General features: G+C 46.3%; 1 protein-coding gene across 4 annotated transcripts in view; it reads right to left on the minus strand.

Annotated features, from left to right (window-relative positions):
• LOC147337366 (transcription factor COE3) overlaps positions 1-18,019 on the minus strand; it is a 141,587-nt gene that overhangs the window by 23,466 nt on the left and 100,102 nt on the right. For all 4 annotated transcript variants that reach the window (XM_086304319.1, XM_086304310.1, XM_086304328.1 and 1 more), the window contains 2 exons: positions 17,833-17,959; positions 2,783-2,871 (listed from right to left, as the gene is read on the minus strand). In XM_086304319.1, coding sequence (XP_086160445.1) covers positions 2,783-2,871; positions 17,833-17,959 — 216 coding nt within the window. The remainder of the gene's footprint in view (positions 1-2,782; positions 2,872-17,832; positions 17,960-18,019) is intronic.

Below are 18,019 nucleotides of genomic sequence, written 5' to 3' on the forward strand. Positions count from 1 at the left end.
TATATAACCTTTGACCCTGTGTGGATCAGAGAAAACCCAAAATAAATTCAGATTTATGGATCTAATTCTTGTATTTTAGCAGCAGTTCAAGAAAATCCTAAAAGCCCAAAGTTACCACGACATACATGCCCAGCTGTACTCTTCTAAACACGACTCTTGTTAAAATCCTATTATCTGCTGATTTCTGTATTGTGTGACTAAATTATTGCGCTGGAAAGCGAAATGAGCAGAGGAGGTCCACCTTAAGACGATCATTTTGTTCAGTATTGTGTCTGAACGGTCGTCACCTAATCGCGCTTCCTGCTAAGCTAGGCCGAACGGCATTTCCCCATCTTTCAGCTGAAATCAGCCTGATGTTTCTCCTTCTGGCTTCCATATTCACCCTGCTTGCTGCTCCCATAATGCTCTACCTGACGTCTACAACGAATCAATCTGTTCAGCGGCGCCGTGCCTGTCCAAAAACGAAACCCAGCCGCCCAGACATCTCTGTCCACACCTGCTGCTGCTGCTGTCTTCTGCAGAGCGGCAGCTGCAGGTGAAAACAAAAGAGAAGTGACAACTCGAGTTAACCCGTCGCTGCTCGGTCACTGCCAGCACGCCGTCCTGTCACCTCGCGGAGCGCCGCTCTTCCTCTTCCCGTGATTCCTCTCCCTCCAAAACGTCCAGGAGGGAGAAACCTGCAGCTTTATTGAGTTTTCTTTTGAATAAATAAATATTTAAAGGGAGAGGATGAGGGAGGAGGGTGTTTGACGTCCCACTCTGGCTGCAAATCAGGCCATCAAAGGGGCCAGACAATGTGTGCTCGCTATTAGTATCAATTTACAAATAAACTGCTTTTTTGGTGACTGGATCTCCGATGTCAGATTTTGATAAATGGTTTCAATTTGGCAGCTGTTTTCGAGTGTCAGAGCCCATCTGACGCTCACCGCCAGCCGCCGCTGCTCGCTGCCTCAGAGAATCTGCCTCAGTTAGCTCCTCGCAGCCGCTGCAGCCAGAATAATCTCTTCATACTAACCAGGACGCCTGATGGCTGCACGCCGTGCCTCTGTGTGAGCATACAAATGTCGTTCTGTGGGTGACACCAGCTCCCTGATTTCAATATTCTCGACTTTGTCTTAAAGGAGCATTTCTGCACTTTTAAATCCCTCTTCCTCACCGCCTTTCTCCAAAAAGCCCGCAGAGTTTAACAGACCCTGTTTCCACTTCCACGTAGAGATATAAATTTACCACCATAAACTTTAAATAAAGGCGTAAAAATTGGCTTAGTTTTTCCATTCTGCTGCCATTTTCAGGTCCAAACTCTTCTTCAAACAACAAACAAACAAACAAAGGCTGAGAGTTAAAAACAGTCCAAATTCTTCCAGCTAAAGTGGAATGATCACTGTGCTCGTTCTCACATAAGATGTAGGCTGTAATCGAGTTAGGAGGCTGCTGGAAGTTAGATAGCGAGCTTCCATTGTATATTTCTAAAAACTGAAACGTACATCTCTAAAAAAAACTAAACAGCAGTGATGTTTGGACAGTTGGTGTAGCCGGGGTAGTTAACACTAGACAAACATCACACAGTGGTCAGTTCTGCTCATCTCCAGCTTTCTTGGACTCTACCAGAGCAGCTTTGCATGATTCAGACCTCAAAATAATCCATCTTTATGTGATACAACCCCTCATGTCTTCTGATTGGCTGTCCCACATAAACAGAAGGTTTGTGTGCCTGAGATGATCAGATAAACAGGATATCCCCGCCCTCAGTGACACCATACAGATCCAACACTTTAAACATGCGACTGCAGCGTTTCCAGCAGAATAAGACTTGTTTATGTCCACGTCAGATAAACTAAACTGAAAATGTTCAGAAGACCTTTTGATCTTCCTGAAACTGGACAAAGCTGCTTTAAAGTTTTAATGGAACAAAAGTTTTGTGTTCATTCTCTTTAATAAAGACACAATCTGATTGTATCTGATGCTTGTATTTCCTGTAGTAATGAGGCACATGTGGACCAGTTGCACAAAATAAAACCAGAGTTTGTACGCTTAAAGGAAAACTGAAAATTAATGAAGAGTTTTGACGTCTATGTTGACGTCCATCACAAATCACAAAGGAAACTAATCAAATCAAATGTTTCTTTTTTAGTTAAAGGCATCGAGCACGGAGCTTTGATTATACGAGACATTTTAAAAATGAAGTTTAGTTAAACTTTGTAATTCATGAAATGTTTTACACCTCCTCCACTTTTAGGTCCCAGAGTTAATTTACATAATTCTGATGTTTTTTTCTCTCCCTGGGCTTCTGAGAAGCCAAACATCGCCAAACCGATCACGCTTGACGACCATCCGTGCCCTCCTCCTCGCCAGTTGAGGGGAAACAAAACGCAGCGAGAGCAGCAGCAGCAGCAGCAGGATTTGCTCCCATAAACAGCTGTTTCCTGTTTGAAGGCTCGGGAACAATCTGGCCCGCTGGCAGCGAGGAGCGCCGCACCGTGCCAAGAGCGTACCGAGCAGAACCAACAAATCCAATCAGGCGACTCGAGTTCGGCCCTGTGCTGCATTAGAAGCCTTCATCTCACAGCGCAGGTGGTCTACGGCGTCCATGGAGGGACAAAAAGCCACTTCAGTTTGAAATCAGCCCTTAATGTGGCCCTAAACCCGATTAAAGCGCCCAATCAGCAGCAGCCTTGAATGACAGGTGCATTATGGGTCATACCTGCCAGACTTAAGCCAACCTCCTGGCCTTAAATCTGACCTTTGACCCACAGCAGCAAGTTAATGAGTTGTCTTTACTGACCTTAGGTAACCTCTCAGGGTCTCCGGGGTGGCGAGGGATGACCTTCTGTAGCCTCTGGAAGCCGTAGTCGATGGTGGGCTCGTTCAAGGCTGCGGGACAAACAGAAACAGGAGAGAGGGTTTATTTAACCCCACACGCGTCTGACAGGAACTCAGCTGATTGTTGCAGTTCTGCAGCTTTCATCTTCATCATCATCTTTGTGTGGTCATTTTACTCTTTTTTGGTACTTCCATTTGTCTCTTTTTCAAAGGTTTATCTTTTGCCGTAGTTCCTGTAGTCCTTTTTCTTCTTTTTCTGTATTTTTGTCTCTTTGCATGGTAGTTTTACCTCTCATTGTTGTATTTGACACATTTTAACGTTGTATCTGTGTCACTGCATTGTCCTAGGTTTGTTTTGCGTGTTGTAGTTTTAGTTTTTTTGTGGGACTTTCAGATCTTCCAACTGTGTCTTTGCATCATTCAGGAGTTTTTTATGTGTCCTGGTAGTTTTCCCTATTTTTCTAGCTGTCGCACCTCTTACTGTACTTTTGCATCTTTTTTGAGTCTTTTGCTCTGGTCAGGATGGTCTTTTTTTAACAACATATTTCAGCCTTTCCTTCTTCTGCGATTGTGCTGAAATCGAAGAAAATAAAAACACGTCCCCAACTCGTGAGATGTAATTTTAATGCAACATTGTCGAAATGTGCTCGTCTTTTGCACACGCGTGCAAAAGCCAGGTTTTTCTTGACTTCCTGTCATTTCCTGAAGTTTAAACTCAGCAGGGATCGTTTCACCTCCCTCTCCTCTGATCTCCTGTTGGTTCGTGTTAGCGGTGAGCGCTAACGGAGAGGGCGAGCGAGCGCCGTCAGCTGATCTCACTCTCTCTTATCTCGGCTGCTGTTTATCAAGTGCGAGACCTCACACTCCACCTCTCCTCCACGGCTAATTCAATCCAGCCTCCCCTCCACCGAGCCCTCTCTCTCTTTTCTTTTCTCCTCCACTCATTCACCTCCGCAAACAATCTGCCTTCCTCCTCCTCCTCCTCCTCTCTCCATATGCACTGAGCAGAGCTGGAGAAACACCCGGAAATGAGTTCGGGGAGATACTTCTCCATAATCAAGCCCATTAATCATAAAAGGCTGTCAAATTTGACTTTGGGGACAATTTGTCAGCCGATCTTGCCCACTCCGCTTTTGTCACCGTTGGCTCTTGTATTCTGTAAGGATGATTGACACTCCAAATGCTGCTGAGTAGAATAGCTAGTTTGCGCTAATATGCATAACCGTGGCTTTCATGAATAAGAATAAGGCAGCTATACGGCGGCACAGAGGGGTCTCCTTCAAAGGGCCCCGCCGCTGTTTGTCGCCAGCGCTCCAAATAGATGTTATTACCATTATAACAATATTTGTTTTCTTTTCCCGGGAATGGGCAACGGCGAGCTGCTAAATCAAATTTGTCGGAGCCCGTTTCAAGCGGCGGCGGAGGAGAAAAAGGGCTTTCAGGCTGCAACTGGGGTGGGGATGATATCTGAAGGGTGACAGAGTGCTGAGGGACGTGGCCCTCGCCGCAGGGGCTGCCATGTTGGATTCCTCGCCTCCCCGCCTCCCTGAGAGGAAGCAGAGAGCAGCGCGGCCTGAATCTATTACCTCGGCCCGCCGCGAATGAAAGAGCGATTCATTGCAGGATCCCAAAGAGACTTTTTGGGGGGATGCGGAGCAGCAGAGGATGAATGGAGATAATGCACCGGGACGACACGAGCAGCAATCAGCGGTGAATCCCAAACTGGATTGCCTCCTGACGCTGCGTACATACATCCCAACTTATAAAACAAGTGAGAGGCACTATGGGAACTGCTGCAATAGAATAAAAAACCCATTTACACTCGGAGGGAGGGGGGGGGGGCTGTGATGGTTAACTCGCCACCTCCATCAGAAGAGGAAGTATTCTCCTCTCTGACCTCCGAGCTGATCCGAGATGTTGAGAAATGATGCTGATGTGGTTCAATCGAAGGCGACATGTCTGCAGATAAACATCAAAAAACCCGGAAACTTCCTCAGCGCCAAAAGTTCTTCGAGATCTCTGAGATCCAAGTCCCCGATCTGTGCTAAAAGTCTTGGAAAGAATCTGGGAACACGAGCCTCATATCTCTGTCCTGGTCCTCTCTCTCCTTAGTTTGGACACATTTTCTGTCTGCGAGTTGCTGGTTTGAAGATTTTCTGTTTTTTTCACTTTAGTTTTGCCTTCAAAGCAGAATTAAAGTTGCTTTATTCGTCTTGTTATGTGTTGGGATGACTTTAATGTGGCATTTTTCACAAGCACTTGACAAAATTTTATTACTCAATGACAAAAATAAAATACAAAATATTGAAGTTTGGAAAACAAAATATTGTTTTAGGAACAAGTACATGGTTGAGAAGCCTGGTTTTATCTGTCAACCTCCTGCACATGGGCTCATCGCCAAACGTGTGGATGTTATCACTGTGATATCATCCACCATCAGCAGCTTTCCTGCCACCATGTTGTTTCTTCAGTGTAAGTAGTGACACTAATGCTAACAAGCTGCATCCGCAGGCACAAATACCTGACAATTAGTGCTCAGCAACAACCAAATAAAATCCTAGAATTCAGCAAAACCGGACCTCAGATTTCTTAGACGGTCTGTTAGTACAGTGACCTCACAGCAGCCCTTTTATTGGTCAGATCAGGTCATTAAAAATGATCCAAAAGGCTCCAACAGCACAAACACAGCCCAGAGGTCCAGTTCAGTTAGTCGAGGGGAAGCCTAGCTAACTGAACTGTAACCATACAACTGTAAGTCAAAGAGGCCACGCCCCTAACAATACAAACTTTGAGCCTGAATATAATTTAAACAGGTAAAATGTTGTAAATGGGGAAATTAGAAATTCTTCTGGCCGTAAACGTGTTTACATGGGAGTCTATGAGGACTGAGTCCTGGAGCCTCCGGTGGACGTCAGAGGAACAGCACTTTGGTTGACGCTTGGTTCACACTTAAACTCTTGGACACCAACATTCAGCCACTGACAGATGTGGTTTATTTCTGAAGTTTAAAAACTGATGAGAAGTTTTATTCTGAAAGGTCTAAAGGAGCTGCTCTGGTTTGTAGAGTCCACACCGCCCTGGGCTCTGACGAGTCCACACCGCTGTGGGCTCTGATGAGTACATTGAGTGTCTCAATAAGTCGAGTTGGTTTGATAAAACATCTGGATTCAGACGCCTCTCTCCAGAGACGTGACGGCGCTCTGAGGTTGCGATCGTTGCTGGAGGTGGAGACGACCACAGACGGAGAATGAAACAAAGACAGAAGTTTTAATGAACCTCTGATGGGGATCGACCCCCCTACAGGCATTAAGCCCATTACTTTGCCTTATTAAAATCTCGCTGCACTTTGACCCCAGCACCCCATTGGCTGCCTGCAGGGCCCTGTGCTCCTCCCAGCCAATCGATAAAGACCGCCTCCTTCCAAAGGAGCCAGTGTAATTGGAGAATGGCGGCTGGCAATGCGAACCCTGACCCCCCCTCCCCCCACCCCACGCATTACACCGCCCATATGAAGACAGATTGCCTGATTTAGTGTAAACATATGCTGCAATTCCAGGCATCAGTGCCACTTTCTCCATCGTAATTTGTATTGATTTTTCTCTGCTCCTCTTTGTTCAGCGCGAGGAGGCCACGGCCGTCGCTTTCTCCTGCCGTCTGATGCTTTTTATAAATCAGAAAAGGAGCAGAGGAAGATAATTCAGAGGTGAGAGGAGAGCGGGAGAGACAGAGGCGAGCGAGAGGAGGGGATTTTTTATATATTTCATCAAGTATTTATCTCTCTCCCTCTCTCTTTGGATCCTTTTCTCTGCCCTCGCTGTGAAGGTGATCAAACGGTCGGCCGGCGTCCTGCTGAGCGGCACGCTCCGTTATTAGACCGCTAAGTGACTGAGGAGAGGAAGAGAAGAGAAGAAGGGGGAGGCGGATCACATTTGAAACTAATTTCTTCACGGCATATCTGGAGTGTCGGAGAGGAGGAGGATATTTTACGCACTTACAGGAGAGACGTTCACTTCCTGCTCAAACACCCAGCAACTACTGCTCGATTAATAATGTCTGAACAATCAAGACAGAAGCTTTAAAAAAAGAGTCAAATAAAAGCAGGAGACACATAAAATTTACAGAAGGTGATAAAAAGTAACAGGATGAGAAAGAAGGCTTTAAAACAGAGCGAAATGCTGCAGGATGAAAGTGAGGATGTAAAATGTATCCATGCTGGACCTCCATGGGTCTGAGGGCTCAGGCTTTTTAAAGTGACCACTAGTGCTTCATGAGACGGCTAAAAACTATACTGTGACACACACAGTCCCAGAAAAACCAAAGACTGGGCAAAAACTTAAAGTTCAGACTTAAAATTCTGGAAATGAGTCTGAAAACTTTCAATCACTGCATCCCTAATTACACAGCTTTTATTGTGAAAGGGTGCAGCCACACTGAAGAGCGAATGAATCAAACGCGCTTGTTTTAAAGCTGGAGCCGCAGATCTGGATTCTTGTCTCGATGCTTCTCCTGCTGTCAAACTGACCACCTGGTGCTTCTCACCTGTCCGGCTTCGCCCTGACAGCGAGCTGAAGGGGAAGCTTCCTCTTCCTCTCCTCGCTCTGGTATCATTCGCCGCTTCTGGCTGCAGATGGTGGCTGATCACAGATCAGAGGATCAGAGCTCTGGGAGGGAGGACGGCGGATTACTGGAACATCTCAGCAGGCTCATTACCCCGCTCGCTTCGGCTCCCACAATCCAGCAGGGCGCCGTGCTTCAGAGGAGAGCCCGCCTCTGTTTACATCCTCCTCCTCACTACTGTTTACATTTATCTTTCATTTGCTGCTCCTCGCCCTGAATCTGCTTTTCCACGCCGCTGGTTTGTATATATTTACCAGCCGGAGATGAAATCCGCACTTTAGGGTCTCTGCTCACCTTTACTGTTTTTGTTTTGGCGTTCACGGCCTCGTCGCAGGCGCTCTCGTGTCCCCGATGAGCCGGCAGACTTCAGTGCTGCGTGGTTTCCTCCTGTATTACTCTCATCATTTCAAATAGGCGCCGCTCATCCGTCCCGCAGTAACGTGTGCTGCTATTTCCCATCTCCCCCGGCCGCATGATTGATGCAGGTCAGCGCGGCGTTTGGCCTCATGGCCCGCCGATCGCAACTGCTGATGATTCCTCGCCTCCTTCAGTGTGTGTGTGTGTGTGTGTGTGTGACAGATGCACGACATGCCGAGCCTTAAGTGGACGCGCTGATTTGTTTTTCTGCTTGTCAAGTGGCCAACCAGCATCAGCTGGGGTGGGGGGCATGCTGACAGGCTGCCATAACACCCCGAAAGCATCTTTTCAGCGGATTATTGATCTGCTCCGACTTTCAATTCATCACTCAGTCATCGCAGAGAGCAGGGGCGACTAGGCAGGTCTGTAAATGACAGCGAGCGTAAAGTTTCCTCTGCAGCTTGTTTGTTTTACATGGATGTGCACACTGGTGTGACAAGGAGGGCAGTCCTGTGGGGACATGTCTGCACGTGTTTAAGTAAAACAAGCAGAAAATGGAAAGAGAGATAAAAATGAGCAAAAACAGATCAAACGTATGAACTCTGAGTCTATCTGCACTTTGGGGACTACTTTCAGTGGCGGATGATTCCGTGTTGCAGAGGATTTTGGCGTCAGTGTTGGTTTGATGTTGAAATGTTTTTCTTTCATTCTTTACGCAATGAAGACGCGATCTTCTGATGAAGATCAGAGTCGGCCCTCCCGAACCCGCCAGGTGTCTTCAGGTATCTTCAGGTACCGTCGTCTCGTCTCTATAACCCACATGAGCACCCACTCCCTTCTGCTTCCTCCTCCGAGAGCCGTCGCTGACGCAACAGCCCCTGTGATTAGAGCGAACATCCGCCCCGACGCCGCGTGTTAATCAGCGAATAATTACCTCGCCGTGATTAGAGCCGGCCGAGCAGAGTGCCTCAAAGAAATAGGCCCCCCACCTGAGAAGTTATTATTTTCTGGAGTGGCCGCCAAAAATGCCCCCGCAGAAATGGCTAATTACCCGACATTAGTTCCACAAGTCCCCATTCCCAAAGTGGAGCTCTTTGATATATGAAATGTGGTGCGTCTCTGCTGAGAGTCGAGGAATTCCCGCGGCGGAGAGCACACTTCTGCCGTCTATTAAAAGACGACACGAGAGGCGAGATCAAAGGCGGGGACGCGACAGCGCTCGTGTTGTTTCATTGCTGTCGTGTGATCGCCGCTAAGTGACTGAGACGCGCCTCCTGACGCGTCACATCCCGACTCTGTAACACAAACTCGCTGATCACTTTATTAGGAACACCCAAACCATAAATTCTGCCTTTATGAAGCATCTAAAGTTTAAACATCTGGCCGAGGTAAAGCAGGACGACGGGTTTCCTCTGGTGTTTTGTAGTATTGAAGAATAAAAACACATAAAAAAACCACTCTGTTTATATTTAAATCACTAAAAGATGAAAGATCGTTTTAACCCTGTGAGAAACCATCAGCGACAATCCCAGCAGCTCCTGACCCTGCGTTTTAGCTGTTTGTCTTTAAAAGTTGATTTGTTTGGTTCCCTGATTGGGAAAACTTTGGGGAACAATTTAAAAAATAAACATTTTGATGGTTCAGGTTCTCGTCCTTGCAGGTAAGACTTCGGCTGTATGCGGTTATTTTTAGAGAAAACAGAATTTTTCCGAGATGAAGAAAGTGCTGAACTTCACTGAATGAAGCCTCGACAGTTGGTGCTGTTCAAACGTGCCGAGGATGCACCGCGTGACCATGCAGGCGTCGAGTCCTCAGCACAGAAAACAAGACAAGACACGGGGAAAGAACACGAAGAGAACAAATTTTGTCGACCGGAACCCAAACTGTATCATAAAAAATCTGTAGTTTTGGAGTTTAACTACTTAGATATCGATAAAAACTTGCCTGCATGCACTCTTAAATGTGTATTTTTCCTGACTGTGAAGCACCTGCAAGGGTGTTTTTCTTCTTCTTCTGTGGGGAGCGCTTTTAATAATCCTGAGAGGACCTGCAGACAAAGGGCTGAAAAACCTTCACAGTGAATAATCTGCTGAACATCTGTCCAACATCAGGCCGCGAGCTCTTCATCTTAAAGATTTTAATTAGATAATCAAGTTTCTATTAATGAGACTTTACATGACACACACACGACGGTCAGTTAATTCATGTTCCAGTAACTTTTGTCACTTCATACACTCTGTGAGGGCGCGGCGTTGGCGGCGGCCGGGGCCGGAGCTGCCTGTCAATCACTGTTTAAAGTTCATGAAATTTCTATGAGCATCGATTGCAGCAGAGGCGGGTGTAGGAGGTGGAGGAGGGTGTTAATGACTCCACTGACTGATGCAAGCGCCTCACTTTTAATCCGCCTCCTCGCCTCGCCCTCTGTGCTGCAAACAGGTCTGACGCTTGTGAAGAAGAAATAACGCCGCCGCAGGTCCGACTGTGCTTAAATCACAGGTAACATCTGAAGCACGTCTCCTTAAACATCTGCTGGAGTTATTCTGGGCGCCGCACAGATGTGAGCTTTCAACACAAAATGAAGATGATGTTTAATCGAGATTTAGACGTCACTAAAACAAAAACACAAGAACTGACGGTTTTTAAATAAATCTACAGCTGAGTCACAAACCTGAACGGCCAATCACGTCTGGCATTCACTCTGAACGAGCTTCACTGGGGCACTTAGAGCAACACGTTTTTTACCCAGGAATTTGCTCCTCATGCCGTGCACTAATGGCTCCGACCAGCCAAAATCTTAATTTCAATTCACAGAAATTTCCTTAATAGATCAACAAACGACCAACAAAGTGCCTTATATTATAAGGTAAAGACCCTGGAGAGACAACTGCAGAGAGATTCCACGATCCCCCGTGAGCAGCACTTGGTGATGGTGGGAAGGAAGAACTCCCATAAAACAGGAAAGACCTCTATCAGAACCAGGATCAGAGTGGGGGAGTGATCTGCGCTTTCTGCCAGGTGTTTGTGTCAGAGTTATTCTAAAACTGACTCCAGGTTTAAACGCTGGTCTGAGCTGCAGTAAAGCAGCTGCAGGCTCGTTAGCTGTGTTGTTTCTGGAGAGAGCAAATCCTGAACTTATAACCAAACTGTGGCCTCATGATTAGTACGTCTGGCCCTTAGTCTGTTCAACTCAACATGAAACAAACCCACAAACTACAAAACTAAAGCGCACTGAATCCCTCCTCCTGTAAACCAGCATTTTGTCTTTGCGAATTGTTGCTGTCGGGGCCAGACAGGGTTAAATAGAATAAAAAGACGAGGCTGAAGTGACGTTTCGATGGTTCAGACGGAGGTTTTTCCAGCTGAATTATGAGTTCTGTCCTCACTGCGAGTCCTGCCATAAACGGCGTTTGCCTCGTCCTCTCTTTGTTTCCGTCAGCCGCTGTAAGCCGATCCCGAGCAGGCTACAGATAATTGCCTCCATGTGTTACTGCGACAGTAATTAAACAATAAAAATTCAGAAGTCAATTAGCGAACGGTGCCTCAGACGTGTCGACAGGAGAGGGGGGAACAGCGAAAACAGAGGGAGCGCCTCCTCCTTCTCTCCTCCAGCTGAGGTCGGAGGTGTAACGCCGGCCTCTTGGTTACACGTTCGCAGACCTTCAGCGAACCCTCTGGAAGAATCTGCTAATGTTTTCCATGTGTGCCGAGGAGGAGGAGGAGGAGGAAGAGCAGAACTTACAAAGTGCTTCATTGTACTTTGAGAGAGGAGCTCAGAGTGAGGAAGTTGCATTTGAGTTCAGACTTACTATTAATGAACCAGGTCTGCATCACACGAGGGCATACAGGTTCACTGATTGGTCCGTTCTAGTGATGTCATCCCAAATGATCAGGTGGTTAAATTAAGCTCAGTTTGGGCAACGCTACAGCTCCTTCGTTTATTTAATGAACGCAGCAACATAAACAACGTCAAACATCTTCAAGATCATCATGTTTAGACCTGGAATAGTCAGACCTGTAAAACACTCGGAGTATCACTCAGGCTGCCTATGTAGGCTTGACCTCTGACCTCTGACTTTTCCATGAAGAGGAGAAGTAAGATGGAGAACAAACAGGATAAACTGAGATTCGTCAGCCGTCACTGAGCACTGGGAGAGCGTGAGGAGGGCGGCACTAAATCAGCAGAAGTTTGACCTTTGCATCCACAGAAAAACACTGAATCCTTTAGTTATTCCAGTAAAACAATTATCCAAGTAAGTGGAGTGGATTTTATTTGCAGAGCTGCTTAATCTCAGGGCCGGTCCCAGAGGGATCCCAACGCCCACACCGGAAAACCACCAACAAAAAAAACACGGAGCGGAGAGGGGACGAGTGGAGGGTGCATCCCAGTAACTTAAAAACCACCACCGTGAGGATTATCGCGTAACATCACTGCAGTACGTTTCCCTGCAGGAGACAAGGGACCGGCTACCTCTGAGGTATTTTGTTCTGAAGCAGTATTTAAAACCAGAGCTGGGAGCTACATTTGCTACAGTGCTCCAGCTCGGAGGTGGAAACAAGAAACTTCACCTCAGAAACAGATCTGAAATCATTAAAAGCCCCAAAGTGCAGAGACACTAAACCACCCGTTCTCTAAAAGGAGAGAAAAACTACAACACGCCATTTTAACAAAAACAAAAAAACCTTGTGCATAGTACCTGTTTAAGCAAGTCCGGCTGCGCTTAAATCACACGTAACATCTCAAACACGTGAATGAGGAAAACAAAAAGTTAGAAACTGCAGGAAACATCAGAAGAAATCCAGAAAGATTCATTTTCTATGAAACAGAAACTGCAGAACAAATCCGGGGCACTCCAGAAAAAACAACCTCCTTAAACATGGAAAAAAAACGGAATATCAGATCAGGAATCATCCTTAGATCTGCCAAAACATCTAGACCAGACCTGGAATATCAAAGGTGATCTGAAGCTGGAATAACAGGTTTGGAACATCTGGTCTGGAACTGGCAGCTGAAAAATTGAGACCTGGATTTGAGTTTTTCTCAACTAAGTTTGTCATTACTTCGAATAACACACTGCGAGTTTTAAGCAGATAGTTCTACCAGTCTGTGTGGAAGTAAGTCTGACCTCTGACCTTCAGTTTTCCACAGAGGGGGCAGGAGAGGACAGGGATGAGCTGCTGCAGAAGCATAAAAACTACAAACCTGTAGAACCAGAATATTAACAAATAAAACCCAGAAAAACGGAGAAGACTAAAAATGCAGTATAAATAACAATTACTGTATAAATCATGAAATATTCACACGTATATATAAACATCCAGAAACCAGCACATTACCCATGAAACCCACAGACACTGATTTCTGCACCACAGCAGCAGAAATAACAAGAAAAAAGAACCAGTACGAAATAATTTGGCTCATTAGAGTTAAATCTCTACAAGAAAGAACAAAACCAAAAATCTGAGTAAGTAAAATGTTCCACAGGGTGAAGCAGAGAAAACAGCCAATAAAGGATAAACACAAGCTCAGTAAAACTCAAACAGCTCCATAAAAGTAGAACAGAACAGCCGAGAGAGGATGTGCTCAGTTTGGAGAAGCTGCTGTAACAATGCGGACACTGAGTGCTTCAATGCAATGCTGACGTGTCCACATACTTTTGGAGTGTACACAGCTGAGCAGCTGCAGTTCCCAGGTGTACAGAAAAGGGGTGGGGGGTGTCAGGCATGTTGAGGCCTGCCTGATGATGATGATGATGATGATGATGATGATATTGGTGCTGGGTGTCCTCCAGTTAACGCCTCCAGTTCGTGGCCTCCCCGCTCACACTGGGCACAGACTTTTGTTCCTGGAGGAGGAACTACATCAATAATCTGCTGCAAACATGATCTCCATATCAGGAATCAATATTTTCCCTTCTGTCTGCTTTTTAAAACCCGGGATCACATCTTTCTCCTCCTCTTACTCCTCTTTCTCCTCCACCCCTCCTCCTCTCCCTCCTTGTCCTCCCCCCTGGATCTGACTTCATCACCTTAGTTTGCAACACCTCCCTCCTTTTCTCTCTTCTCCCCCTTCATCTGACTTCATCATCTCAGTTTCTCTCTCCCTGTCTTCCTCCTCCTCCTCCACCCTTCTCTCTCCAGGGCTGCAGATCCCCAGGTGCAGCTGCAGGAGGAGGGGGAGGAGGGAGGCGCAGTGGGGATGGAGGGGTTGAAATTAATGAGGGGAGCCTGGAGGTATTGACTTTCCTGGGAAAACACAGCTCTCTAAAAATCAGTGGACGAGTGCCGCAATAACTCAGCACCCATCGATCCCACAGCTCCGCTCCCCTCCCGCGCCTCCCCCGCGCCTCCCCCCCGCAGGCTGCATTGATCCGTGCATTACAAGCACAGAGGAGGTGTGGACCCGGCAGCACCAGCGACTCAACACCCACAGCCGAGTGGAGGGAGATACCGGGAACACCAGAAACCACAGGCCTGCAGGAAAACTACACAGTACTGCAGGAGTAATTCAGCTACACTGCAGGAGTACTACAGCACTACTACTCCAGGAGTACTACAGCTACCATGCCAGAGCACTACAGGAGTACTACAGCTTCACTGCAGGATACAGATCCAGCAAGTATACTACACAGTACTAGAGAAGTGCTCATTAGAATCACAGAATACTACAAAAATACAGTGTACACAGTAAATACTACACAAAATACTACAGATACTGTGAACCTGAAAAAGCTGGAGATCCAATAAAACTACAAAAACATTAAACTGCAAAAGTAAAAGAAGTGGAAAAAAACCTACTAAGAACCAGTTCTTAAAGAAAATACTACAAAAACAAAACTACAAAAACCCCCAGAAGTATCAGAAAACTACAAAAATCTAAATCTGGAAAATAAAAAATAAACAAAACTGGCAAGAAATATTTAAATTTACTGATTGTGTGTTTCTTTTTAATTTCCCAGTTTACATTAAAACAGTTTAAAGTAAAAATGGATTTATCATCGAAACTAAATGCAAATAAAATAAAAAATAAACGTTAAATGTGGCACAATGAGTCAGGTGATTTGTGTATCTCAGTGGTAATCTGCTTGCAGTGCAGATGATTAGCAAGGAAGACAAGGAGGAGGAGGAACCTTTTCAGCTCTCAGGCTTTTTGTCATTCCGCTCAGCTTTCTTGCCTTTGGCCAGTTTTTCCGAGCGAAGCCGCGGGATCAAATCCTGAAGCCGCTCAAAGCTGCAGAGAGGAAGGAAGACGGGAAATCTGGGAAACACTCGGATCCCACTGCTCGTCACTCCACCTTCAGCTCAGAGGCAGCAGGAGAGGCAGAGCAGCCGGGGGAGGAAACGAGGGAATACTAACGGGAATGTTCACAGAAGAGCTGCTCTCTGATTGGCTGGCAGAGACCCATCTCCCCGTTTAGGGTGTATAAATGTGCAGGTACGCACACTGAACTTCAACCTAACCACTGGAGAGAATCCTGAAAACCCCAACAACTTCCTCAAGGACACCTCCAATCTATTTAAAAACCCTGGAACTTGCTCAAGGGACCTTTACAACTTCCTCAAGGACCACCAACTAAATAATTAAGAAGTTCTTTAATAACCCCTGGAATCTCATTAAATAGTCTTGGCCTGCTTGAGGAACATTGGAAACTCCTCAAGGTCCCTTCAACCACCTTAATAACAATTAGGAGCACTGGAACTTCTCCAAGGACCGCTGAAATCAGCTTAAGACTGCTTACTGATACCTACGACCTCCTTACAAAATCTAGATCCTTCAAGTCCCTTTAACCTCCTTAAAGACCACTGAAACCTGACCAAGGTGTCCTGGAGCATCTCCAACTGCTGGAACAGTCTTCAGACTCTGTAAAGGATGCCTAAAATCTTTTTAAACCCCATTTGTACACTCTCAAGGAACTTGTGCAACTTCCTCAAGAACTACAGACTACAGCCTTTAAAGGCTTTAGCACAACTAGACGAAATCCTGGAACCTATCTAAGATGCCTACAACTTCCTTAAAAAGGCTAGATCTGCTCAGAAACCACTGGAAACTCATCTAGGTTCACTTCACCAGTTTGAACCCGAGAAAACTGACTCAAAGACACCTGAGACCTCGCTGCAGCCTCCTGCAGACCCCAAAGGTCCTTAAAAAGTCTCCAGGTATTCTTATGAAAACAGTAGGAGCCTTGAAGGGTTTCCAGGGGGTTTGATGGGCTTTGTTGTGTGTGGGCTCGTGAAGGAAGTGACATCAGCAGGCTGTTTTCTCTTCATTTACCTGCCGCTCGCCTGCTCGGTATCTAAAACTCAGCTCATTTTACATTCATGAACACAACACGCTGTTGGCACACTGAGCGTGCACTGAAGCGCACACGCTTGCTCCAGCGTCTCTGAACGTGTCATGTGTAAATCAGATGAAGCGGCGACGAGCGTGCACAATGCGGCCGTCTCCCTGGCACGAGTAGCGGCGGGTAGGAGAAACTGAGCGGCGTTATGATGCGGCCACCTGTCGGGTTCAGCCTCGCGATGCCTTCGGGGACGCTCAGTTTTGTTTTTCACCCATCAATCAAGCTGGAGTCAGATGTTCCCGTTTCTTGGTTGGGATTGTGGAGGCTGGATTAAAGGAGCAGACCAGAGTTTTTACAGACCGCCGTGCGTTTTTTCAGCAGAACGACTCGTTCAGCTCATTAAACCACATCCTCACCAGCCAATGCGTGCGAACATTGCATGACAGCGAAGCAGTATCTGATTCTCAGTCTAATGAACGTCATTCCCAGTGATCAATTCGTTATTTTTTCCATAAAATACACGCTGTATACATCCCAATACCCAATTAAATGTCTTCAAATTTCAATTACAGCTCAACCAAACTCCAAAAACCCAGAAAAAAATCTAATTATGACATCGAAGAAGAGAAAAGCAGGAAATATGCACATAATGCATAAATGCCTTCAACCTCCAGCCTTTTTATATACTTTGCTGTTGTTTTTCAGGTAACTCTGGGGACTTTTTTCAACTCTTCAGCTCATCTGATTATGTAAAACACTTGAAGCTGATGTAAGAAAAGCTGGTGTGGCTGTTCTGTGAGCTCCTTCAGGCCTCCTCCAGCGTGTTTCTGAGGTGGAGAACATCCTCTAATGGACTCTGAGATAACAACAGGCTCTATTCACTGCACACCTCCACATAAAAGCAACGTGCCGCTCTTGTCAGTCGTATCTGTAAATGGGATCGCAGATTAGCATTGCAAAAGGAGGCGGCGGCCAGAGCGTCCATTGTGAGCGTGGCCCTGCCGTCGGAGGAGGCGGCACCCCCAACAAAGACGAGTGCGAGAGGAAGGAGGTGGCGATAAACTGGTGTTAAACAGAAAACTCCAACACGCTTGCCTCTTTCACAACCCGACGCAGTGACATTTACTTATCGGGCTAAACAGCCTTCGAGCTGACCTTTCTGCTGCTTTGAATGACATCTGGATATTCTGACGGAATAATCAGCGACAGTGGAAGCACTGATCTGAGAGTCAGATATCGAGTCTTCGGACGTTTGACTGCTGACGGCTGACAAAGACGCTGAAGGGCGCGCGGAGGAGGAGCAGAGCAGGGAGTCGTTCGGGGAAAATGTTTACCTTGCTGTCAGGACGTGGAAAAGTGTTTACAGTGACTCCTCCATGGTGAGGATCACCCCTCGAGTCTCAAGATCTGAAACCTTAAATCGCAGGTATTAACCAGTATAAACCAGCATAAACCAGTAGAACTGAGAAGGAAAGTTTGTTCACACTGAAATATGAGCGACGAGCCCAAACTTTGTAGATGTTATATAGACGTTTTATTTTGGGTGAAAGCACCACTCGGTTTCAGCCTCATCACATGACGATTTAGATCTCAGTAATGGATGGATTTATTCTCCTTTTACGGATTTAATGGTGGTGAATTTGAACTGACGGTACTTTACTATCAGTATCAAACCGTTGGATAACGATTTAAAACCTCTCTGAGGACTTCAGTGTTTAGAAAACTCCGCTTGACGACGGGGTTTGGTTTGAAAGCTTACCGGTGTACACAAAGCGTCCCGGAGCTCCTTTGCAGAACTGTTTGGACTTGTAGGACAGCGTGACCTCCACGACCCCTGGGATGTGGCGAGGGGGGGTCTGCACCCGGATGGCGTGAGGGGTGATCAGCTGAGTCAAGAGAGAAACAAAAACAGGACAAAATGTTCAAGCTGCGGTCTTTAAACCAGA

The sequence above is a fragment of the Aulonocara sp. 'chitande type north' Nkhata Bay genome, linkage group LG2, assembly GCF_057382095.1.
Source record: "Aulonocara sp. 'chitande type north' Nkhata Bay isolate Kocher_YH1m ecotype deep benthic linkage group LG2, A_spYH_male_GT1.1, whole genome shotgun sequence".
Classification (NCBI taxonomy): domain Eukaryota; kingdom Metazoa; phylum Chordata; class Actinopteri; order Cichliformes; family Cichlidae; genus Aulonocara; species Aulonocara sp. 'chitande type north' Nkhata Bay.